Below are 27230 nucleotides of genomic sequence, written 5' to 3'. Positions count from 1 at the left end.
GTCTTTTACACTCACGGAAAGACAGAATTTTTATTATTAACATCAAATTAACTCATAGAAATTAACAACTGGGACATGATGGTTACATCTCTTGTCCTTTTGGTCCTCATTTTGGAGCCATCCAAAGCTGAAGGACAACACAAACATTAAATGAGAAGAGGAAAAAATACTCATGTGGTAAAAGGAGCCAAATATCTTAAACAATAAAACTCCCATCTCTCCCTTTCCCACCTGTTCCCATGTGCCCTGTACTGGCAGAGACCTGCAACTCTTCCTCACCTGCTGCCATTTGCCAAAATCTGCCCCTCCAATTTCAGCTTTATGACAAGCCTGTGCTTCTAACTTCTAAGCAATTTTAAAATCTCTTTGGGAGTCAGAGAGATGCCAGTGGAAGAGAAAATTGGTAACCCTTCCTTTCCTTTTTCAAAATTTGAGGGAATACATCTTTCCTATTCCACTGCTCACGTTGCAACACAGAGTGGAGTGGACCTGTGGCCATCACACTGGAAGGCAAGAATTTTTTCAAACACATCAATCTTCCTTATTAGTGCTGCTGGTGGAATAGTTTTTTATTAGAAGCATCTGAAACTGGGTTTTCTTCCATCAAATAATGAATCTCTCACAGCTGTGCTGCAGAACATCAGCTCACATTAGGCCATCTGCACAGCAATACTGCAGCCACAGGGTTTCTCAAAGCATTTGCAGGATGGAAAGAATACAGTGGCATTTAGGGAGGAATCATTCTGTCTACAACAGACAGAGCATTCCCAAAAAATCACCAATTTAGGAAAAATACACCAATGAATTTATATTATTAATATAAAATCAGACAGGGCTAAGGATCTTGGCAATACTAACAAGTAGAAAACACCAGTTGAAATCCCTCCATCTCCTCAGACCCAAAGGATGTTCTTCACAAGTCCTCAGAGAAGCCACCTTGGTGGCTACTGCAGGGCACTCATTCCCCTTGCACTCCTGTAAAAGGGGTCTTGCTGTGGAGGCAGAGCTGGGGTCAGGTCACTGCTGTGTCACACCAAGCCACAGAACCCCAGCTTCACACCTCCTCCCCTGAGCAATTTCTTTATGCCTCTGAAGGTGCAAGGAGGAAGGGCCAGCAGCTCCCAACCTCAAATTCTTTTCAAATTTCCAAGTGGTCTTTCCTCAGACAGGCAGGGAATACATTTTCCAATGATGGGAAGTACTCCAGTGTTCCTTGCTATGCCTGCTGCTCCTTGCTGCCTGGCAAACAGTATTTCAGCAGCTCTGCCTTCACTGGAGACTTGCCTGGCACGGGTAAAACAACTGACAAGAGTTCCTGTTAAAGAGCTTCGGTTTTTCTCCCCAAGGTTTAACTCAAGTTGCTCATGGAGAGGGCTGATCCTGCTTTGTGTGGCTGTCCATACCCCCTCTTTGATATGCACTTTGAGGAACAAATGCACTCTGTGCTTAACAGCTGTATCAAGAAAAGTCCAAGATTCAGGGAATCCAAAAGAATGCCATACACAAACTTCTAACATATTACAACTACACAGACATTTTAAATGTAGCCACCATCATTTAAATTAAAAAAAAAAAAAAAAAAAAGAAGGGCTGTTTAGGCTTTTTAAAGGAAAACAAAGCATCCTGCAGCTCCAAACTAATGGCTTGTTTTCCAGAGCAAAACAAATGTAACACCTTGAAACAAAGTAAGCACAGCACCCTGGGCTGAGAGTGACCAGGAAATATATTTAGAACACTCTCTGAGATTGATAAATGCAAACCCTGACTTACTGACATGGGAAGGGATATGTGGCTTGTCCATGCCTTCATGCAGAAATACTGGAGCTGCAATAGACTCTCAGTACAGCCAGATACACAATAATACAAAGCCATGTAAATTTTTTTCCAAGACCAGTGGATGCAAGTGGAGTGGGGAATTCCTGTGCTGATCTTATAAATTCAGAACTGGGTCCTCTCCAATTACTTGTTACAGCAACAGGATGAGGGGTTGGGGGAAATTCTTTTACATTTTGAAGTTAAATGCTTCTCTCTTGGTGAACATTTCAATAGAGATTTCAAGAATCAGCAGGGTCCAAAACTGTCACCTGGCACCTGATAAAGATTCATTTGGTAAAATAATCTGGTTGGTATTATCCTGTAAACCAATCCAAGGGATCAATAATTGAGACTTTAAGCTTTAAAATATCATCCGTTGCACTGCAAATCCATGTGTCTGCAGAGCCTACTACAGCATTAGAAAATTCAGCCCATTCTTTCATGGAGAGCAAAGATTCACATTGTACCTTTAACTACCTGTCCTCTCCAGATGCTGAAATAAAATGAAACATACTTCTTCTTTTTCACTCTTAGTTTTATTATAAAAATCAACATTTCATTTGATACAACTCAGTTTATAGTAATAATTGGAAAGGATTTTTGTACAAGGTTTATATACATCATACAAGTAAAGCACTTTATTTTACAAAAAAAAAAAAAAAAAAAAAAAAAAGTTAGTGAATGGGTGAATAGGGCTGGCCAAATGTTGGCCATTATAATATAAATACATCCTTGCAAAGCACCATCTTACCCAAGTTGATGAACAAGAGACACCAGCTGGCTTTAAGACAATGACAAACAGTGATTAAAGCTTACAAAAAACAAACAAAACAAACAAAAAACAAAACGAAGAGTTAAAATCTGAAAGCAGCACCAGATCCTTCACTTGCAAACAAGGCTAGTTCAGCTTAAGCCAGGTGGTATCCTCCTTACAAAAAACCACTTCCCTTTTCCAATGACTCTTCCCTGCATGGCTTAAGGCTACAGCCATTTTAATCAGGGTTTCAAAGCTGCTCCTGGTTCATTTAAAGAGGGGAACGGGCTCTCCAAGAGTTTGTAAAAACCACTCTACTAGCACCATCTTGAATAAAACACCCGACACTTTACTTTACCCTGTACAGTTCTGGTGTGAATTACCAATCCCTATAAATGCCACAAATCCCTTTCCTTTTTAAAGATGGAAAAGAAAGAAAATTTTGCATCACAACTGTGTTTTGACTTCTTTTACAAAGAAAGTGACTGTTTTGTAGCCCTTTCCAAGCTATTAATTAATTCCTAACTTACTGGCAACGTTTATCTGTCACCTGTCATTAAGCAAAAAGTTAATTTTCAAGCCATACCAACACCAAAGTGCAATTTAAAAAAATCTCATTGCTAAGAAAGCACTTTCTGAATAGCAATGCTCAAATTAATTTTGCACTCCATGAACCAGTTATTTTTCTGTTGCAGAACTAATAAGTAATCTGCACAGTGCAGGTTCAGAAGCAGATTCTGACACTAACAATACTGGGTGACAAACATGCTCAAGGCAAAAAGGTCAGGAAAAGAAAGTGATTTCTTCTTAAGTATTTTGAAGAAGTCATCTGATCCAACAGCATGTGTGACCAGGGAGTTCTGTAGCTCAAGCAGTTCTCCCCAGAATGGTGGTAATTAATTAATCTGAGATTTTCCAAGCAATCAGGAATGGAAATAATATTCAAGATAGTGGCCTTTCCTTCATCTTAGCACAGGTTTAACTACTTTAAAGCTTAAATTGCATTTGGACTTGCCAATGAAGCCAATCTCTAGAGAATGGGCTGTAATGAATAGGGAAGCAATGCAGAGCTGGAGACCACGACACCATCAAGGCCCATTAGTGTAATAAACTGGAATGACAGCGATTTTCCACGTGCACCTTCACTTGCAGCTGACTGCAGCACCTGCCATGTCAAGCAGTTTGGGTGCAATTTTCTTCATAATTACTCTAGGCCGCAGCAGGCTGCTTTTCATGTCCATACAACACACACAGGAGCTTTACTTATCTGCAAAATGGACTCCAAAAGTAGGGGAACAGTATAAAAAATGCACTTCGTCTTCTGCCTGGCCTGACAGAGCATTAAATATTCAGGTGTTCTGCTGCCTGTAGTACAACCTGGTCAAAAGGAGCCCAGGGTAGGTGAGACACAGCAAGACAATACTCATCATTAACACTCTGGGAGTCAGGGAGGCTGAATCTATGCACAAGAGAAAATTATCAGCTTTGGGTTAAGTGTCCATTATCAAAGATTTGGGTACCTGCACACACACTTGTACATGAATGTGGGGAGGGAAATTCTATGGCATAAATACAAAATTTACTATGCAGAAAGTTTCAACTCACAGAAAAATGAATCCTTTGATATCAAATGGTTCACTTACGTATTTTGCATTACTGTAAATATTTCATTTAATTTATGTGCACAGATTGCACAAATATATATTCACAGAAACCATTCTTTATTTCAAATGCTAATGCCATGTTCACTTTGTCGCATCCAAGTTATCACCTAATAAATATCTTGGTATCCAAAAGTGGTGAGGAAATGAAGAGTGTTCCTTAGGAAGCTATGAGCTGCATGCAACATGACATGCCAGGGATAACTTTTAAAAGGCAGGCTTAGGTCTCATTAATGCTGTCATTTAAACATACAAAGTTAGTTTTCAACAAATTATGCTGTAATGTCTTGTTTTGTTTTTTAGCAACAACAGACTGTTTCTTTCCAGACTGGGCATACCAGCTACTCCCATAACCAGCCAGCCAGCTAAGAACACTGCCCAGGTATCTGCAGAGAGGACAAGTGTCTCTGTGTTAATGCCCTACTGTACCTGATGCTGTAGGATAAGGACCTTTATGCTTAACTGGAAGGACAAGGAGCAATTTTCCTTCCATCAGTGAGATCCCTTCCATGCTGATGCTACAAACCCACTTCAGCAATCTCCTGAATGGGCATGTCTGTGCTGTCTACAGTCCCAACACCTTAAGTCTATTGGAGATACAGGAGAAAAGATGATCCTCACTGAGGGAAGGAGAGAATATGAATCACATTGGCTCAGTGGCAAAGGAGAACAAAGAGAAAATGCTCAGTCTCGACGTTTATCCATTGGGAATGTGGTGTGGATACTGGTTGTAACAATGATTTTGCAATTTGGAGATGTGCCTGAGAGGAGCTTCACAGATCAGCATCTCTTTCAAAAGTTTACTCCAGATGTACTGAGAAAATACATGTATTTGCAAAATCAGATCACAGCTTCCTGCTCAGACGAGGAACAGCCTGTTCTCTATGCTGGGCATTTTCAGTGGAAAACCCCAGCCTGTCCACTTCCCCTCTCATGAACCTTCCAGAGACAGATTGCCCAAAATATTTGATGCACAAATTGAAACATCTCTATCAGAAAGACTTGATCAAACCCTACATGGAATTCTATGTCCACCCCACTGACTTCAGTTGGGTTATATGGATGTAAACCAGCACAGGAGGCAGCACGATCCATATGCAGAGAAGGTTTTTCTTCTAAACAAATCTTTACAATAATTAACACAAATTTACCTGCAGGAAGCTCCCTCCAAGGAGATGCCTCAGTGAGGCAGTCCAGCTGCACCAGAAAGAGGATACCACTCTTTAAGCTCAACCATCCTAAAGTTTTTCAAAAAGAAATTGGCACACTGATAAAAGCATTTTGCAAGAAGAGACCATTGCCATTGCAGTACAAGCACTTGGACTGAGATACAACAATACAATATTCTTCTGAGTTCATTAGTGCAAGTTTCCACATGTGAACCCCACACGGAATGCTGCACATGAAAAAATGTAAACAACAGAGAAATTCTAATTCTCATTGGTGTGCCAACCTCACCCCCCACCCCAACACACCTGCCCTCCCCCCCTTCATATATATGGTTTTGAGTTCCATTACAGTTCACAATACCCTCCTCAATATCCATCCTGCTGGAAAACACAAGGAAGCTTCTTCACCAGCAAGGAAGAGCCAGAAGAACAGCTACCACAATTCCTAGAAACCTAGAATGAAGCTGGGCAAAAAAACCCTTAGTACACCATCTTCAGAGATCAACAGCAATAGCCTGGAGATCACCAAGGCTTTTTAAAGTTTACTCAGGTATTCTGGACTACTAGGAAAGACCATTTATTACAGATGGAATCCCACTGAAGCTGTTTTCCCTGGAGCTGAAATTAAATGAGGACCTCAGTACTCCAGATGAGTGGCAGCTAGCAAGAATAACTTGTCACTGATTTTGTCAACAGCATCAATTGCAAGCCCATGCTGTATTATCAGGTAATTTCTCTTTTAGTTGAAACTGGCTGGGAAAGAGGCAACAGAAAACAACAAAATCTAAAAGGTGCCTCTGGAAAGTTGCTATCCCCATTCCATACCCAAAGGTGAGGAGGCAGGAGCTCCCAGGACCTTTGTTTTGAGAGAGAAGACTCAGAGGGCCAGTCTGTGAAGGCACTGGGCACCTTCAGTGGATGTGATGTCAAAAGAAGGTGCAAAAGCACAGTGCCATCTAAGACCAGGTATACTGTGAGCTCTGCTGCAACAAAACAAATTCAAAGCACTGCACTGGAGTCCAAGAGGAGTTAATATCCTATGCTGCCCCTTAAACTACACAAATAATGTTTTCACTTGATCAAATAATCTCCCTGTCAAAATCACCACGGTGAGGCTGACAGGAGAAGGGGCTACATATGACAATATACAAAAATAGAGATGTGAATATAAAATGGTTTGGTTACGAATATCTTAAAATTTGACATTCACAGCGGTTAATACTTAAGTATTAAATTCACACCACGCAAAAGAGGAGGTATGTCAAAATCATACTGAGAAAAAACTGGCTTTACCTAACACAAAGAAAACATGAGCAGTTAATACAGCAGGGGAACCCCTTCCAATGATCAATACGTCTATTTTTCCTATGGACAGTTGTTCCACTGAAAGTTAAATGCTTCCTTACTAGGAAAAAATAATATATATATTTATATATATGATTTGTATAGTGTGATATCAATATACATTGAAAGTACTGCAAGGATATATTATTCATTTACAGTAAAACTAACAATCCATGGTTAAATTTATAGTTTATAAATATGCTGTCTATATTATATGTGGTATAAAAATATTTGACATTTTGTGGGCACTAGGTCAAAATAAGATTTTCTTTTTTAAGGGACTAAAAATCATTCAGGTATATGCATATTACCCTTGTCAATGATGTGAGAATTGTACTGACCTGGTACAAAACAGAGTCCTACCACGCTGGCAAAATGAGGAGGGTAATGTATAGCATGATAATCACTGCATGACAAGGCTAATTGGGAGAAAACCCAGCATTTACAGCAGCCTAATTCTAGCAGTAATTTAAATAGGAATATCATTAATTTAAGTGACATGGGCAGGAAGAAAGGATGAAGAAAAGGCAAGAAAACCTAAGCGGGATTAAAAAAAACAAAAAAAACAAAAACTTTAAAATACACCCAAACAAAAAATCACTGAAATTCCAGAAGCAGGGAGAGAGCCCTAAAAGCTCTCATTTGTTAAATGCATTAAGGAAAACCAGAGATGTACTCATTTAAAAAAGTGTGTGATTGATTTTCTGGATTCACTGCTACGATTGCTGTATTCCTGTAGAAAACAAAGCCCTTTGTGTAACGTTAATATCTGTCCTGACTTCATTTTCAAGTTTAACTTTAGTTGCTGGCCCTCTGCAGTTAACATAGAGGTTATTTGGCTACTTCCAAGTATCTATGGTATGCTGCTCTGAGACGGACTTTTTTATTATTAATTACTTTAAACATTTTTGGTATTGACAAAACCCACATATCACCTCGCTGGACAAGTAATATATCCCAGTCCTTCCATTTCCTTATGTGCTCAGTCACTTCACTGGATTAAGGCAATGTTTTTGTGTTTCATTTGCAAAAATAAAAACTTTTTGTACAAACGTCTGGGTTCTTTTATACAAAAATTTTTCTTCTTATGGCACAAGCAGCAGCTGCTGTTTAAGAAAATATATAAATATCCTTTTTTTTTTCTTTTTCTTTTTTTTTTTTTTTAATTCTTCTGTACAAATATCTTCAGTGTTCCTCCGCCCTGCGCTTAACTGTACAATGGGCTCCCTCCCCCCGCCCCCAGCAGAACCTTTAGTATTTACACGGCGGAGCGGAGGGCGCGGGGCTGGCTCTCAGGACGAGTCGGTGCAGGGGGACGGCGGCGGAGGGTACAGGTGGTGCGAGTAGCTGCGCTCGGTGTAGGGGGACGGCGGGCAGCTCTCGCAGTTCTCCTCGGCCGACAGGTACTGGCTGCGCGGCGTGGGCGGCGGCGGCACCGGCTCCGAGTCGTAGTTGAGGTCGCTGGTGTAGCCCTTGGCGGCCGCGGGCAGCCGGCGGCTCGGGCCGTAGTCGCTGTCGCACACGTCCGTGCTGCAGGGCGTCGTGGGCGGCGCGAAGTGCCGGTAGCTGTAGGGCCGGTAGCTGGGGCGGGGAGATGGAGAGGGGAAAGGGTCATTTCGGCTTTTTCTAGGTGGAAACAGAAAGCAGAGCAACCTCCGCAGTGATGCACGCTCCAAACTTCCCTGCAGTGCTGGGCACATCACAGCAACAGGTGAAAGGGATGCCAATTTCTTAATTAATTATATAACTCGTAAAACTAATTAATTCTGGCTCTAAGCAACCCATCACATAAATTTCTGATGTGCTGCTTTACTCGTAGAAAATTCATTTTATGCTTGAAACTGCTGGACTTGGATAGTGCTATATTTGGTCTAAGTATTCTATTATCATGTTCTGGTTAAATTAATCCATAATGTTGTGGGTGCCCCGGCCCTGGAAGTGTTCCAGCCCAGCCTGGACAGGACATGGAGTAACCTAGTATAGTGGAAGACGTCCCTACCCATGGCAGAGGGTGGAACTAGGTGTGCTTAAGTTCCTTGTGTGATTCTGTGATTCCAAGATCACTTGAGAACCCAGGTTTGCTAAGTGCTTCCCAGTCTCCAGATGTTTCCAGTGGTCCTGGCACTGCCTGCTCAGAGATGCAAAGGGTACCTGTAAGTACCTTTTGTTGTGCCACAGAAAGGAGCAGTGGCTGAGAACAGTCTCTCACACAACCAGCTCCCTAAGGACTTAATTGAGTAAAAGTTGCTTCTAAGACAGCAGGGCAGGAAGAGCATGGGTGTGCATGTGCCTGTGTAATAGCTGTGTTGCAATTATGGAGAAGATAATTCTGTTTCTGTTACGCAGTTTCTGGATACTAACTTCCAAGGCCAGATAAGAGGACTGAAAATTACCTTGCACACTCATAGCACTCAGAAGAAGTATTCCTTAGAAAAGTAACTCAGATGAAATTCTCAAAGGCTGCTAGCACAAAATATCTTTTAATATGAGCCCAAAATAGTTTCAAGGAAACAAATTAGAAAGAGAAATGCATGGTAACTACAAGTCCCAGCATCATAGTTAGTGGTTGGGGACACAAGGGGATGCAGCTCCTCTATAGTCAAGTCAGAATATTAGGAAAGAAGTAAGATCAGGTGCAGCAAGACCAGGGTTTATTTTTGGATAGGGGAGCTTTTGGAAAATATTGAACCCTATGCTACATCCCTAATATCATTTATAATACTAAAAGTCACATCATCTAACCAGTGGATGACCCATGCTGGTGCCTGAATTTGGGTTTCTTTCATTAGAAAATTACTTATAATTTGAAAAGATTTTTCATATGGCTGCAAGGGATCATTATAAACTTCTGGTCTGACCTTCTGCACAACAGAGGCCATATTTTCTGCTAATGGAGATGTCTGTTCAGCCCCAGTGACTTCATTACCCAAAGCTCCCAAAGGATGTGTGTTAGGGAGGCACATCTTTCAGACAAATACAGCACTCTTCTCACTGACCACATGTACTGGTGATTTGGGAGGGGAATCTTTACACCCTTGGGTAGCAGAGGTCTGTTCCTCTATTTTTGGTAACTTGTTATGTAATCATAACTAATTCCAGAATTCTTACAGGGAAGGTAAGAGGAATACATTTAAACATAGAGAAAATGCATGCCCATAAATACCAGTCAAGAGAAAATAAAGCAAAAGGTTATCAATCTTTTCCAGATATTAACCCTTAACATGTCAAACTAGAAATCCTGTGCTTTATCTAGACAACAATGTTATTTCTGACCTATTAGTCTTTATATTGCCAACTTTTTCTCCATAGGGCATTTGCTTATAATTTCTGATAATTACATTACATAACAAATTATTTATGGCAGCCTAAAAAAGGCCAGGATTTACTCCAGGGTAAGTTTTTTTGGCTCAAAATACTCATGGTACTGCATTTCTTTTGGCATGTAATTAATTTTGTGATGAGTGCTGTTGTTCCCCCTCAGGAATATACCCCAGGGATGTATCACTACCCACCTAGTGTATGATTTACCTCAAACAGTGCTGTACTTCTACACAGGCAGCAGTGACATGATACACGTGAGCCCATTTAAGCACCAGTTTAGTGCTTGCAGAATTAGGGCCTTTGATTGTAATTCTTACAGAGCAGAGGCTGCCTTTATTCTGCATTTTCTACACTAACTGCTTTGATCCTGACAGAAGCTATTGTAATAGTAATTACCTGTAGGATCTATGAGTGGATGGGCTGTTTGAAGAATAACCAAATTCCATGGTGTAGTGTGAACGTTCAGTAGCTGGTGATGGTGGTGGGTTCAAAATCTAAGGAGTAAGAAAAGAAAAAAGCCACTTTTAAAAAGGGAAGATACAAAGGAAACCTGAGAAAATTTAATTTTATACTTTTTTAGTACTGCCTAATAAGAACCTTAAGTAAAGAACTGCATACATAGCCTTCGCAACAAACAGGATTTTTTTCCTGTTTATTCTGCAGCTCTTAAGCAGACCCTGGAAACACCATCTCTTGACATTCCTATTAGCTACTACTAAGCTCTTCTCAAAAATGCTGACTGCTGTGGCTATTTTGACATAGCCAGTGCTGAAAAGTAAAGCTGCAGCCAGCTGTTCCATTCTAGATTGTCACTAGGGATACCACTGCCCAAGGCAGACTGGCAGATCTCTGCTCCTGCAAGCTGCAGGCCCCAAGTACTGCTCTGCTTATAATACTTGCAGTGTGCTGGCCAAGGCAAGACTTCTTCCCTATACAGGCATGTTCTTACTCCATGTATTTGCATTAATTTAAATCTGATTTAAAGCCTGATTGGTTGATTGTCAGAACTGAAAACAGACAGTTGAAGATTCCAGCCTTCACTGACCAAGCATGGGACTCTAACACTCAACAGTGTCTTGGTGAGCTCTATAAAAATATCCAAACCAGCCACCACAGATGCTAGAAGTGAAGAGACAGGAGCCCTCCAGGGCTGGCACCAACTGTTGCACAGCAGTTAGTACAGCACACTACCCATTTGTGATGGAACTGCAAAACACTTGTTTACTTATTTACCTGTCACTTGTAAGACACATAGCTTCATTTTAATTCCTTGAAAGTTCTGTAGAGAATCAGCCTTAGTTTTACCTTCAGAGACACATGGAAGAGTATAATGAAAGGAGATCTCTCTGCCAGAGCTGCTCAACATCTACAGAGATTTTTTTCATCTCCCCTGACATTCAATCTAATATCTTTTTTCCTAGCACTGAGCTTTCTCACAACTTTTTAAAATTAAGTGAAAATTTCTAGATAATTTTGGAAAAAGACAATTTTCTTCCCTTTCAAAATCACTTACTCCATATCCAAACAAGTTTATTAGGCAAGAATTCTAAACCAAAACATTAATTTGTCAATTGATTAACATTTAGAAAGACACTGTCACTTCCCTGAAAGTTGTTAAAGGTTTATGAATATAGAATGACTTACTGGAGGAAAGTAAGTGCCTTTGGTACTTGAAGAACTACTGGAGGAGGCTCCTGTAACATGGGCCCTGTCATAGGGTGGGCCACTGCTCCCTCCCATAATGCTGAGGGAGCTGATGACAGATTTACCTCGAGACATACCTGAAGAACAGAGATATATGTCAATATTCAATTCTTCCTCAATCCACAGACTAAATGAAGCTTTAAAAAATAGTATGGAGGGTGAGAGCAGTATAAGCACAACTTGCAAGCCCAAAATTTATTATCTTGGTATTAAAACCAAATTATGTTAATAGAAGAGCCTGCTGGATCTAAAAGCCACAAGTTACAATACATATTTAATCAATATATACAGAAGCCATGCATACAGATGAAGTGAAATGTTGCGGTTAAGTTTTACTTTTTAAACAGCAGTAGCATCATGTGCTTGGACTGGTGTTGGGAAATTCATTGTTAAATGAAATAAGCTGAGACCAAAGTTATTGCTGGTCATTACAGACTTGGCAAGCAGTCTCACAAACATACAGTCTACAAATCTACCAAGAATGACTACATACTGTTCAAAGCCCCATGAATATAACTCTGTGTAACTTTACCCTGTATTGTTGTGAAACTTTGCTGGTGCCACAAGAGCCCAAAAAAGGGGATCCTTTAGTAGCAAAAGAAGAAAATGCACAGTGCGTTTATTTGAGCTTAGGTTCTGCTAAGTACCTAAATGCTTGTGAAAGCACGAGTAAAATAGCTGTGCATTATTGTAAAGAAGGATGCCAACAAAACTTGGCAGTCCTGGCTTCCCACAGCTTGCAAGAGCTGCATCTGGAGCAGACCTTTCCTGTACACAGCTGCACAGTATCCCCAAGTACAGCTGTGGGGTGCCAAAGACAAGGATCACCCCCTTCACTTACCAGGGAGAGACCCTGACAGGGAGCTTGGGTGAGGCACGTAGCCCAGAGGCACCGAGGCTGGCCCGTGCACCACGTAGTCATTGGTCATGGTTTCCCCATCCCCCTTCATGCGTGGGCACAGCACCCTCTGGCAGATGAAGTACATTGCTCCCACCACAAAGACTGTAAGGATCACACCAATGATGGAGCCTATGGTGTTGTTGGGCTGGGGTGCAGGTTCCTCTGTTGTGTCTAAAAGGGAAAAGGAAAATCAGACCATGTAAGTTTAGACCAACACCAGTTTTTCTTACAACTTTCCACTTTCCTCCTTTTCTGTAAGCAGACAACAATTTTCAAATTAATATAAGGGAGGAAAAAACAGGCCCTAGGACAGGTCTGTTCAAAGTGTCCATAAAGGCTACCTGCAGTCTGTGAGATGACCTCCAAACATGACATGAGGTTTTTCTGAATCACAAGTAACAGAAAATGAGCAGTACATGCATGTACAGGGGGAATGATGAACCAGGCCCTGCTCTTGCTTCAGGCTGACAAGCAGAGCTCTGCTTTGAACTTGATGAACAAGACCTGCAGCCACATCTCCAGATGACACTGTGCAGGGGACTCCTCTTGTGCTTTTCTTGTCACTGAAGATGACAACAACTGCTTTTCATGTCACATCTTGGTTATCCCTCAGTGTAACAGACTGGCACTCCCTTTTCTCAGCAGTGTAACAATCACTTATGGTGCAGCAGTGATGAATTTTGTGTTTGCTGCTGTTTATTTAACTACCTAAACTATTCCACATCTGACCCACCCTTCTTATGGCTACAGATACAGCAGAGCATCAGCCTGAGAGGTGCCACCTTATGAAGAATCTGTACCCAAAACAATTTTTCAACAGTCAAAATGAGTGGCTTTCCCTACAAGACTAATTCTAAGCAATGACATTTCTGGGAGTAACTGACAACCCCCTGCCTGTGCTCATGAATTTGACAAGAAAGGCAGACTTTAAAGTATTTTCCCGTTCTAGTCAGTGTTTTACATCCTATGCATTACTGAAAGTTTTTTCTTCAACACATTTTCTTCTCCCTGAACACCAAACCCACACTTGAACCAGCTTGTCACAGTCTACAGATATAAGTAAATAGACTTCTGATCATAGTGAAAGAGGGATGGTGACAACTGCCATCTTATTCTGGGTGGGCCAATTTTCCATCCTCTGTTACAGAACTGGAGAATGTATAAACTCTAATAAAGAGAACTACACAGGCCTGTGATAATGTCACTAGTAACTTGGTAGCATGACAGATACTGATTAAGATCAAGGGTCCAACTCAGGCTTTGCATTTTCCAATTATCTGTGTGCCAGCTGTGATACATGGATCTCTAACACAAGATGAGATGTCCCTATTTACAATTTCTTTTAAAGTACCAACAGTGAAAGTGAATTTTTGAGCTGGAATTTTAAAGCAGTGGTTTTCTTGTAGAGCCCTGGAGATTTCAAGGTAGGAGTATCACATATTACAAATCAGAAATCAAGCTCAGAATTACATCCTTCCAAGATTAAAAAAAGAAATTTTAGAAGGTTTACTCTATAAACAGAGTGCTTCTTTGATTCCAAAACCACCTGCTATTAATTCTCTAGATGAGAAAACCACGAAGCAGAGAAGTTATATATGAATGCCTCATGCCAATAGTTATTTTTTTAACATTGTACCAATTCAGTATACTAACATTATGGAAAAACAAATCTTTTACTTCTTTCAAAACTTAAAAAAGATAAGAAGAAAAATAACTGGCATTCTCTGCCTCAGATAATACTTGATCAGAATATTAATTATTCTCCTATTCCACCACATTGTGCATTAATTGCATGACACCAGTTATGAAGAGAAGCATTAATTCTGGGAGCAACTAATTCAGTCTGCTTGGCAGAATAAAATCAAACTCATAGGAAAGGTCAGAAACAAATTTTGGATGCTGCAACCAAGTCTCCAGTCTCAGGCAGTACACTTACAGCATCCTTGCTCATCAGAGCTGTCACTGCAGTCCAGGTTGTGATCACACTTCTTGCTTTTCCCAATGCACTGCCCACTGGCACAGCGGAACTGATCCGTTAAACACAGCACTGCAAAGAACCCCCACACCAACAGTCAGCATCAGAAACTTCTCTCAAAATCATCATGAAATAAAGACACCAGAGCAGAGTCAGGAGTATCTTGGGAGAGCCTGGAGTGCTGCAAGCTTCATTTCTGGAAGTAGCCCCCAAAGCACACATAGTCCCCCACGTGAGCCATGCAGAGCAAGTGACTCAGTGTTCTGCTGAGGATAGCACTCACTGGCACCTAGGCTTTACTGCCTGCTTACAGTAAGAGCACTACAAGATAAAGTGACCCTTATCTAAAATAACTTAGAGGCCATTGAGAGAACAGGCACTTATCCCAGGACATGGTTATTGCAATCTTACTGTAAGAATCTACAACCCTAAACATTTACTGTAATATAAGAGAGAAGAATTAAGTTATGAAAAATAAATCTGCCAAACCATGACAATAAAATTAAGAAAGATAAATATCCTTCTCAATGTCCTTGTGCTCTTCCTGTAATCCAGAAAACTCCTCGATCATGAGACAACATACTGACTTGATATTATATTTTTAAACTGAAATGAAGGACAGAATATAAAATTGAAGCTTTGCCAGTACACTGAAAAAAAAATAAAAGGTGCTGCAGGCAAGGTGCTGGCTGCTGCTGTTTCCACATATTCCTGCCTCATGTTTCTCATGAATCCAGAAATCCTTTTTTGTCTTCGGCTGAATTAAGAAGTTAAACGAAATGCTTCTCTGATTTGTAATCAACTTGAATACTCCCAGCAACGGGACCACTTTGAAGGTGATAAACAGCCCCTAGTCTGACATCTCCAATTGCTGGATGACACCTGGGAAGTGGCACAACACATTTTCAGATGTCAGCATCTCAGCTGGCTAGCGATCACCTTTCAGCACACCAGAATTTCAGTTCTGTTTTTGTCTGAGCTGGAGCTTCTTCTTTTGGAGAGAAATTTAGTCTTGATTTAAAGACATTTCAACAGTTTCCACAAAGAAGGAAAATGCACTGAAAGGATATAAAAAAGCAGCATCCTTTCAGGCTTACAAAATGTTCCTACAGCTCTTCTCTACATCTGCAATAGGGAAAGAATGAGTTTGCTCACATTTCATGTTTTGCAGTGGTGGGGCAGTTCAGATTTCACCAGCAAAATCTGTCCTTTCCAAAATGAACTTAGTTCTCATTGCGCTGGCAACAGCACCTCCCTCTGTAAAGATGGCTTAAATACTCTTATTTTGCTGTGCCCTACGGAAGACGAGACCTCCAGAAATCTCCTCTGTCTCTCACTCCTGTTTACTCAGAAAAGCTCATTTTTGTTCAGGTATTGTAAAATAAACAATCCAAAAATTTTTACTTGGTACAAAGCACACAAAAAGCTATGACAAGGATTTGCTCCACTTTGTAGTTCACTCCCAGATACTAGGTTTTTAGAGCTTAAAATAATACCAATTTTGATAGTACTTTTCACAAACAGCATTTAAGCCACTCTGACAGAGATCACTCTTAATTTCCACTTCACAGGTAGCAAAACCAAAGTATGGAGTTATGAAATAACTTGTCTTTAACAGACCAGTTTAAAAACTAGCAGAACCTCAGATCTTCTCAAATCTTACTCAGCAATAATGCTGAATTATCCAGTGACAAGTACATTTCCCATCAGCAGTGTGTTCCGTACCTTCGCAGTTCTTCTCGTCTGAGTTGTCCTGACAATTCGCTTCCCCGTTGCAGCGCAGGGCGCTGTCTATGCACTGCCCACTCTCACACTGGAACTGGGTGTCAGAGCACACTGGGCAGTTCTTCTCGTCACTGTGGTCCTCGCACTCAGTGAACCCATCGCAGCGCCACGCCACCGGGATGCAGTCAATCTCACCTGTGAAACAGGTGAACTGCTGAGGGGAGCATGTTGGTGGTTCTTTGAAAATCAAGCAAACAAACAGAAGTTAAAAATCCAGGTGAACAAACAGCAGATCGGGACAGGTAAGGACAAGAGCTCAGCTGCTTTCCTATGTCAAAGCAGCTGATGAACAACGTGCCACATCATAAGGCCATTTCCACAGCCACTTTTGCAGACCTTGAGGCCAGTGTGACTGATGTAGGCTCACATCAATGGGGGCTTGACAGATGAAGAACAAGAGGAACAGAGAAACATACACACTCAAAACACAAATATTTTCTTCCCTTCCCACTTCAGACTCTCACACCTTTCTCCTAGTAAGACTTCAAGTCAAAGTCATCACACTCTTCAACTCCCCCTTTCCTGCAACACCACTGTATATACAGCCAATGGCTTACTCTCTTTTTCCTGTTTGACAGTCATTGTATACAAGATGTTAAAAGGATGTAATTTGCTGCAGATGGATGCACTGTGACTCAGTGTCTAGTTATGTGCCCTTGACAGCTCTATTCAGTCAAAATTCTTTTAAAACAAAAAACTGCTCCATCCAGTCAAGTTCACTACCTCAACACATCTGTTAGCTGTTATTTAACATTTACTACATTAACTGTTACTATCAGGCAGTACGTAAGTGTAGATTTTTTCCCTTTTTTTAATCCCCCTTTTCTCCCCCAGCTTTTTGGCCTGGTATTAAACTTGCTCTGAGAAAATATCTGGATTATGTTAGCTCTTGTTCCATTGTGAGACCACACAGTCGCCTAGATGGCAAGATGATTGCATAATAAATCCATTCAGTCCGGTGACACAAAGAGATCCAAGCACCAAAGTGCCAGTCCTCTCCCCCACTCCAGCCCCACCCCTGGAGACACCAGGGTGTGGGCTACAGTGGCCATATCGCCATGGAAGGAGGCGACCTGCCCTTCTGGGACTGCAGTTCAGAAAGACATGCACAGGGTGAGCTTGGGGAGGACAAACAGAGAAGAACAAAAGAGCACAGACTGCACAATGTGCCAGAATGTGAGAATCTACCACTGCCTGAAAAGGCAGAACATGGGGAGTGACAGGAAAAAGTAATAAAAATCATACAATTGAAGAATCAAGTTGAAATAATTCAACTTAAGTTGAGGCTTAAGTAGAAAGGGTGAACAGAAACCCTTATTCAACAGTTAGGAATTTTCTTCCTCTTCCCTTACTGCTTTGCAATACTTGCAGATTTAGCTGGAGGGTGGAGGGAAAGAGGTGAGTCTGTACAGGTGTGTAACAGCACCTGGTGCACTGTCACATTCCTTTGGCTCAGAAGCCATCCCTGAAGATGGAGACCCTCCCCAAGGCTGAAGCTAAGAGCCCAGTGACACAGAACTTGGGAAGGACTCACCTCCACAGGACAGCTCATCCTGCAGCAGCACCAGGTGCACGGGGCAAGAGCAGCGCGTGGTGCCATCCCCCTTCACAATGCAAATGTGGGAGCAGCCACCATTATCTTGAGAGCACGGATGTTGTCCTAGGATTTTAAAAATAAGAAAGACAGGGACTGATAAGAAATCCCCACCTATTTTATGACATTTCAGTCATTTCTTCATTACCCCCTACCCCCTGGGAAGAGGATTAATGACAAATACGTTAATGTTGTATTTTGTTGTGTGTTTCTCCTTTTAAACATATCTGCAATTCTAACATACATTGGTAACTGAATTGAATCTGAAACTACTCCAAGAATTTATACTAAAACTACTCAAAGCATTTTGCTTCTTGTTTGAGATAGCAGTAGTTCTCTGCAGCAAATAGTACATTAGTAATACAAAAAGATGTCTTGCATTCCATACTTCATTTTCTCTACCAAAGACCATTAAAAAAATAAACTTTTTTAATTTATGGATTCTGAAGCTTCCACACTGTCTCTGCAACTCAAATTAACATGCTCTAGATAAATATGCCTCTTCATTTTAATGTTTAATAAGGCCAACATACTTCTCATGGAACTCCTGACAGATTTGCTGAGATTAATAGCACACAAAACTAGTAGTCTGCACTGATGTTTTAATTAAACATCATTTTTCTACACATATTTCCAGACATTTTTCTACATATTCCTCCAAGGCATGCACCACAGCCTACTAACCAGGCTTATTTCCTGCAGGATGACAGCAACTCCACTGCTTTAGCCATCCACCTCCCACCACTTTAGGTGTGTGTGTGGAAAGGCCTGGCTAACAGAAACTTTCAAAAATTAGTGCAGCCATGATCAACACAAACTCCTATTTAATACACACTTCCTTTGTGCAATGCAACACTGCTCTTCTGTCAAATCACTTTCAGTATGAAATACCACCACCAAAACTTGTTCACTTTGCCTTCAAGGCAGGCAGTCCACTGAAACACTGACAGCTAGTGACAGGTCCTGAGAGCTGTGCTTGCCTGAACAGTGAACACCCAATAGCAGTGCACTAGCATGATCTAGAAAGCCCTCTATTAGGGATAACAGGATGTTTCCACTGTGCCTAGAGACACTGAAATGCCAGGTGCCTGGATGGGACTACCAATCAAGTTGTCATCAGCAACGAAACATGATGCTGGGGTTGTGATAGATTTCCAGTCCGTTGCCAAGTGCCTGAAGGAAACAACCTAACAGCACCAATACCAACTTCTGGCCCTTCCATCTGCACTGATGTTGATCAGCAATAAGGCACAACAGGCTCGTGTCTCTTGGCTCGAGTCTCACAGGCCCTGTTTGCACCTGCAAGCAGGGATGGCACTCACTGTATTCCTGCAGGTTGAGCTCCTTCACAGCATGGATGTCACTGAGCTGTGCAATACGAGCCTGGACCTTTGTACGTCCTTCTCGACCGGTCATATCAATCTTTTCAATCATCTGCTGCTGCCTGTCAATCCAGTACAGCCAGTTCTCAAACACAGTTAGTCCCACAGGCTGCAAGATATTGGAGTCTTCCAAAACGATCCGGTTAGCACCTGCAGAAGGGAGAGAGTGCTTTGGTTCAGCAAGGAAAAATTGAAAAACTAGCAGAAACATCTCCTATACTACTCCCACCATTATTTTGCACTACTTTTATGCTACTGAGTAAGCCTACTACTACTTCTGGGTCCTCTAATGCAAGACTAGTGCATTTGGCAGACATTATAACATTTTTTTTCTGCTTTCATCGAGAAGAAAGATTTTATGCTCAGAAAAAAATCTAGTGTATTTCAGAAGCACCTGGAGTGGGGGGGGCTTGTCTCTCATGAGCCTTTCCAGTCTCTTATCAATATGATGGAAATGAGTAGCTCTTTTCATTCTTTTTCTTTTTGGAGAGATTAATTGCTTTGTCTTGCCATACAACAGGGAATAAGAAGATGGATTATTGGCTTCAGCTAGCCCATACAAGATAAAATCCAAGTGAAAGCAGAGCAATTAGGACTTCTCACATGAATTATGAGATTAACACTTCTGACTTCCTCATGTTCTTTTCTTTCAGCTACATTATCTTCACTAAGCTATTAGTGCTAAATTGGGAATGCTCTTTCTTCCTAGCAAAGACTTACTTTTCTGAGTTCCTTTAGCAATCACTAGGAATAGAAAGAGGCCTTACACCTCTGAAGAGTGGTTGCTGATTTTTATGCCAGATTTTCTGGCATTAAATATAGACAAAAGTGACTGTCACATTTCATGGTTAACTCTCCACACAAACAGAACATAGCCAACAGTTGTTTTAAAGGTATCACTAAAGTCTGTCTAAAGACAGTGAAGAATTTGTAATTCACACAAAAGAAAAATGCTAGTCAAAACCTGCGGGCTCAGGAGAGAGGCTTAATCCATGGTTCTTTTATTTAACACAATGATGCGGTCATTACCAGTCAAATATTCAGTGAGTTGATCAGATTCTGAGCACAAAATTATTCATGAAGCACACAGACTCCGCTTCAGTTTTGAGAAGCTGAAACAGGATCACACAAGTCAAGCTTGAGCTTTAAAATTTACCTCTAAATCCCAGTATTTCTGATATCTGAACTCACTGCTGTGCTTATTTTTCACTTTTACTACAGAAAACAATAGCTTTACATTGTTCATCCACAGAATGACTTCCAGCAAGTTTTTTATATTTTTGTTCTGTAAAAATATACTGGAATAACTGAATACCAGGGTAAAAACTTCTACCACATCTCTACCATACCCACACAAGATAAGCTAACAGGACAGAAGACACATGCACTTCATGATTTTATTCTTCGAGTAAGTCGTATCCTTCTCTGCTTTGTTTAGCAGCAAGAAGGGAGCTTTTTGCTTGTTGACAATTCAATCAACATTATGTCAATGATAATGACTTAGAAAAAATCAGCTATGAAAAATGTATTTATCTCCTTTTTACTAAAGGCACAGAGAGCTCAGAAGTTAAGTAACCTTCCAAACATTTACAAGTGTTAAAACGTGAAGGAAAACATGGGAATTCAAATCAGCTAGGCTGGGCTCTCACCACCACTTTGGAGCAACACCAGCAATGATCTGATTAAGGAAAGACGCTGATGAATTAGGAGGTTATACCCAGACTGATGTAGAAATTAATAGACTGAGTGATGTAAGTCAACCTAAATAACTGCAACCATCTATTAAACCCCAATAACATGACTAATTCTATCAGAAAAAGGTAAGAAACAGAAACCTGCATCTTGAGAAATAAAGTTAAGCTGAGAATAGGGTAAAATGGGAAGGAATACAAAAGCTAAGACCTTGACCTACCCAAATGGAGTCTGTACATGCCCTGCTCTGCCATGTCCACGTCAATCAGCATGGCATTTGGCAGTATGCTCCTAAAGCTCTGAAGCTTAATACTTTCACTCTCTTAATGTCTTAATCTTTCTTTTTAATATTTGTGACCAAGTGTAACTGACTATTTCTGACTAAACTGAGACACTAAAATCCTTTCTTCCATAAACCAACAATGAAACCCAAAGCTGACTCATCAGGGTGCTAGTCTCCTTTATTGGGAATGTGAGATGAAAGACAGACATGATTAAGAGGAGCTTTGTCTCCTGGCATCACCATTCCCTTTCCAGTAATACCTTTTACAAAACGACTTAAAACCAACCAAATAAATACAAAAATCAGGACACACCCATAGCTCATTCTGTTTCCAAACAAAAATTACTTAATTCCAGAATCATTAGACATTTCCAAATCACACTAATTATTCTGGAATAGAACAACTAATTTCCAAATAGTTTCCATGGTAGGGAGCTATTTCCAGTCATCTTTTCATAAACAACCCCTTAATCATGTGAAGAATCTGGATAACTTCAATAAGATCTCCCATTTGGGCAGAATAACCAAGTCCTAAGTGCATGCCTGAAGGACAGGGAGGAAAAGAAGGACTACATCACATAAAAGGCATCCTAGCTGTCCTTGTCTTTTTGGCTACTGGCATCTACAGAATTGACAGAGCAAGAGACTGAATGTTTTTAAGAAGCTAACACACAGAAAAATTACTCTGCTGGTCAAAACAGCTTATTAATCAGCATTCCTAAGCACAGGAATGCATCTCGGCAGTTAGCAATTTATCGTGGTGATTATAGCAATCCATTTGTGGTACAAATGCCAAAAAGCAAGAGAGGTTTTGAGACAGTTTTTCTTTGTGCTCTTCAAAATATGGTGAGCTTTTACTACACAACATTGGTGATCCAACAGACATATCTTTAAGGAAAAAAAATCAGAATCATGAAACCTAGACTGAATTAGAATTTAGACCCATCTCCTTGTCTGGTGTCCTAATTTCAGGCAGACAAAGAGAGAAATAAAGCACGTGCAGTATTCTCTTGCCTGTTACTCTACTCATGCAAGCCCTGGATCTGGGACAGCTTGGAACGTACTGAGCAACACCACAGCTCTTTTTTTTGCTGTTGTTTTCTAATAATTCACTAACTCAGGTTGTCTCTTGCATTTTAAAACAGTAAACACTCAGGATTATCACAGTTCAGTAGTGACCCTGAATATTCCAGTGCCACACCACTGAAAAAAATTGCTGTCTTTCTGAGCTTTAATTCCAACCATCTAGGAAAAAAAATTGTTTTCCAAACCAAAAGCTTATTCTAGGAACCGAACAAAAGGCTGAAAATCCGAGTGGTATCAACAGGATTACATGCTGCTCCTTTGAATGAAGGTACCATGTCATAAGTGAAAGACATTACCACAAACACTACTGCAAGCTGTCATAACTCCTGTTATGTTTTCAACTCTCACTTCCAGCAATATCCAGCCCAGTCTGTATCACAAATTAGTACTGATGCTGCATGAGGCAGCTGAGCTGATCCAGCAGTTTACTGGATTAGGCTAGTAAATGAAAGACATTTGTCTTTCTCACCCAATCTGGAACATATGATTTTCCCCTCTCCTCTTGCTCCACTTCTGGTTGTTTGCTGGATTCCTTCCTGAACCAATGCAGCTTTCCAAGCCAAGAGAACACCATTGTCTATTTGTCTTTTTCTGTATGGTGTTATTACGTTATTGTTAAATGGGCTGAATGAACTCATACAGGAGGTCGGGCAAGCAGCATAACCAATCTTGGGGAGCAGGCAAAGAGAATTCCACAGCTGGAAGAGGGAGGTTTTTGTCATTTGAGGACAGAGAGATGTTAGATCTTTTCTATCTTCACATCTTTTCACCCCAAATGACAGATACATAAGTAACCTGGACACCTGCTGCTTCAGCTCTGCAGGACACAATCTTCCATTAACAGGGAACTTTCCTCTGATTGACAGATTACTGCACCAAAAGAAATGCTTTCAAAAACAATCCTTTCTCTCCCCTTTCCAAAACTGCTGGTATTTGTCAACTAATTTTGGGAAACTACATGAAGGTTTTGCAGTGAGAAACCAAAGTCAATAGCATGTGTAGCAATTAATAATGCAAATCACAGAGTCATGAAACTGTAAAGACATGCTGCATGAATCATGCACATTCCCTGACTGGGAATTCAGAGAGTGATTAGAATCATAGTACAGACTGTTTATAGTAGGAAGGAAAAGATGACACCTTTCTCCACATTCCCCCACACCCACACCACACAAATGAATCACTGAATTAAGGTGCTACTCTACCTGAAAGGTCACTGCTTTCAATTCTGCGCAGATCTGAGTCAGCCCAGAACAACTTGCCCAGCTGGCTGTCAATAGCTAAGGCAATGGGCTTGCTCAAACCACTGAAAAAAAGGACTTCTCGCTCAGTTCCATCCAATGCTGCTCTCTCAATTTTAGGAGATCTCTCCTGGAGGTTGGTGAAATACATGTATCTGAAACAGGAATGATTAGAGGAAAAAAAAAGATTTATTTGATCTTTCCACATTTTTTGCTATAAATCCAAGACATTTTAACAAATGTCAAAGTTGTTTTTCATTCTGACAAACAGAAAACAAGCTGCAACAAGAAAACAACTTGATTCTCAAAACCCTGGGCCTGAATTTCCCCACATACCCTTTCTCTGGATTCACCACAATGGCTCTGGGCCTATCCTGATCCCCCTTGAGCACCACTCCCATGGGTCTGCCATCCAGGCGAGTCACATTGATGACGTTGGTGGCCTCACAAGTCCAGTAGATGTAGCGGCTGTAGATGTCAATGCTCAGGTCGTAGGGCTGCATGTCCAGGTTCTGATTGGGAACTGAACTTGTCACAACAGTGAGGCTCTGCAAAGGAAAGAGAAACAATACACAGGAGAACATTTTATCTTAATCTAATGTGAATAACTTTATTTGCTATGGATGTACCATGTCTAACTACTGCTCAGAAAAAAGGGACAGCCAAACTATTAGCATAATAAGGAGAGACCCAGGATCTGTTACCACACAACACCTTTGATAAGACAGAGACACTTGGTCCTGATGGTTTACTGCAAGCTGACTGCAGCTTGTAAGACTTTGCAAGTTTGACCAGTAAATCCAAATTGTCTGTGCTCAAAGTCCGGGGTCAGCTTCTGTGTTTCCTCTACTTTTTTGGAGAACTCAAGAGTTCAGTTTGGATAGACCCAAACCCAGAACATTTAACACTCTATAACAGAAACATACCACCACTAATTCCCAAAGCTGCCGTTGAGCAGATGAAACATGGGCAAAGTGAGGCCAGATAGCACTTGAAATGCTCGCCTCATTCTTCTCCACCACTGCTGCCATCTCAGTTAGAGGACATGAGGGTGGTTAATAAATGGAAGGCAGCTCTGCCAAAGATGGAAAGGACATCAGCTAGTTTACAACACTGACTTCAGAGCACTTCCAGCTAACACCTTACTAGTTCAAGGTCTTGCCCTCTACTGGTCTAGACTTCCGGAGCTGGCATGCTTTTTTCTTCTATTTTAATTATTATTACCTTTAGAAAGAACCTCATCAACATCTTTCACGGACTCTTCTAAAATTCTGAAGAGGATTATTAAATCACTAAACATGGCCTACACACACATTTTGGAAGCCATGCTTATGAAGTGAGCAGCCTCTAACCTCTCATCCCCAAATTAAACTTCACCAGAAAGTTTGCCTAACTTTATTCGGCTTGTCACCTCTATGAAATGGTGTGCCTGCAAGTCTTCCATTTGCTTATTCTGCTAAAGCTGGCAAAAACATACGACTTTGACTAGTTTTGGTTATTATTTAGATATTCCAAAATTAAAAGCATTGCTAAATTAAGAGTTAAGGCTGAAGGGCATACAGCAGGATCTAAGTACCACCACACCCACCACCAGAAACCACACTCTTAAAATTCAACTGTATATAGCACCTCTCTTGTGTTGTTTTGCTCATCTTACTCTCTCGCTCCTCCCATAGTCAAACAATGGAGAAGATAATATCTATTTTAAAATTCAAAATTGAATAAGCAGTCACTGGTCACAGTTAACCTCACTAATGTTGCATATTGGGTTTGTATGGCCAGGTTTTGGTAGTGAGGGTGGGAGTGGGCTATAGGGATGGGTTCTCTGAGAAGGTGCTGGAAGCTTCCCCCATGGCCAGCAGAGCCAACACCACCAAATCCAGGATGGCCCCACCACCGGCTGAGGCTGGGCCAATCAGGGATGTGGTAACAACTCTGGGACAATGTATTTAGAAGGAAAACAGGTGAATGAATGGGCAGAAGCAATTGCAGTCAGAGAAGACTGGAGTGAGAATATGTGAGAGGAACAGCCCTGCAGACACCAAGGGCAGTGAGGAAGCAGGGGCAGGAGCTGCTCCAGGATTCCCCTGTGCCCCTGCAGCCCATGGAGGGCACGGGAGTGCAGAGATCCAGTGCAGTTCCTGGAGAGCAGGGGGATGCCCAAAGGAAACCTCATGGAGAGAAGAACCCACACTGGAGCAGGTTTCCTGGTAGGATGTGTGACTCTGTGAGGGACCCAGGCTGCAGCAGCCTGCTCCTGAGGGATAGCGCCCCATGGGAGAGACTCACACTGGAGTAGTTCATGAAGAAATGTAGCCCATAGGAACAACACATTATGGAAGGAGAAGGTCATGGAAGACTATCTCTGGTGGGAGTGACCCCACACTAGAGCAGGGAAAAGATTCCTGTCCATGAGGAAAAAACAGTGGCAGAACAAAGTGTGATGAACAGACTGTAACCCCTTATCCCAACTCATGAGGTTTTTGCTGTATCTTGTCTCCCCTGTCCAGCTGAGGAGGGAAGTGACAGGGTGGTTTGGGTGGGTGTCTGGCCTCCAGACAGTGTAGAACCACCCCAGCCTGCACTACCTCTTGCCTTCTACCCTACCCTTCTTTTCCTGTATTCTCCAGTCAAATACATTTTCCCAAGCCTGCTACATCTTTTACAAGTTCAGTCTAGTCATTCCATGCACCAGTGATTTACAACTCTCTTCCTACCTGCTCCAGAACCTGGAAGGTTCCAGACACAGCAGTGTGCTCACATAATTCCAGCCTCCTTGATTTGGAGAATCTACCCATGTACTCTGCTCACATACCTTTGTCACACCCACTGTTTCTTCCAAGAACCTTCCTTGCCATGTTTCATATCTCAAATAAGGGTTTCAAACATATTCCAGACAAACTACACTGCTGAGCAAATAATGTGCTGGGAACAACAGTATCCCTAAGCTGGCCTTGGTTTTCCATGTTTTATTTACTGCTGCACCTCCCAGATTTACTGACTGAGGACTCCAGAAAGCTCCAGACGCCACTTGTTTTGCCAGGGTACAGTAACCTACGGGGACATCCGTGCGTGTGAATGATCCCCATAGAACCAGCCAGTCTGGCACGGGCTGATGTGCAATTCCAGCCCCTCAGGTACCTGGCTGCCATCCTCCTGTGCCTTCCGGATGATGTTCTGCCGGGAGTCGATCCAGTAGAGCTGCTTATCCAGGGGGTCGTAATCAATGGCTCGGACATTCCGGAGGCTGTGGATGGGGAGGATGATATCTGGGCTCTGCTGCTCATCTATCACCATGCGATTAATCGCGTTCTTCTGACTGAACAACAGAAAGGTTGTAGGAGCTGGATGGGTTAAAAAAATGAAAAGGGGTTGAAAGGGTTACATGTGGCAATAACACTGGGCATTTCTGTGTTTAAGAAAGAAAACTACAATCCAAAACTAGATGTTTATTTCATTCCCCTTTTACCTCCTGCCAAAACCAAACAAAAAATCAAAACATAACAATCCCAACCTCTGATGA

At 41.4% G+C, this 27230-nt stretch overlaps 1 protein-coding gene across 2 annotated transcripts in view; it reads right to left on the bottom strand.

The window, feature by feature from the left end:
- Positions 1 to 2468: 2468 nt before the first annotated feature.
- LRP6 (LDL receptor related protein 6) overlaps positions 2469 to 27230 on the bottom strand; it is a 115207-nt gene continuing 90445 nt past the window's right edge. The window contains exons 13-23 of one of the 2 annotated variants that reach the window (XM_079304993.1): positions 26849 to 27051; positions 24044 to 24255; positions 23672 to 23862; positions 19346 to 19555; positions 17964 to 18089; positions 16370 to 16606; positions 14606 to 14716; positions 12610 to 12840; positions 11709 to 11845; positions 10461 to 10558; positions 2469 to 8324 (exon numbers count right to left, since the gene is read on the bottom strand). In XM_079304993.1, the coding sequence (XP_079161119.1) occupies positions 8036 to 8324; positions 10461 to 10558; positions 11709 to 11845; positions 12610 to 12840; positions 14606 to 14716; positions 16370 to 16606; positions 17964 to 18089; positions 19346 to 19555; positions 23672 to 23862; positions 24044 to 24255; positions 26849 to 27051 (2045 nt within the window). In that variant the 3' untranslated portion in view covers positions 2469 to 8035. The remainder of the gene's footprint in view (positions 8325 to 10460; positions 10559 to 11708; positions 11846 to 12609; positions 12841 to 14605; positions 14717 to 16369; positions 16607 to 17963; positions 18090 to 19345; positions 19556 to 23671; positions 23863 to 24043; positions 24256 to 26848; positions 27052 to 27230) is intronic. The other variant, XM_079304994.1, reaches the window with a different exon arrangement.

The sequence above is a fragment of the Erithacus rubecula genome (genome assembly GCF_903797595.1).
Source record: "Erithacus rubecula genome assembly, chromosome: 4".
NCBI classification, from domain to species: Eukaryota; Metazoa; Chordata; class Aves; order Passeriformes; family Muscicapidae; genus Erithacus; species Erithacus rubecula.
The sequence above is the reverse complement of the archived record's forward strand: the minus strand, read 5'-3'. Positions and strand labels throughout refer to the sequence as shown.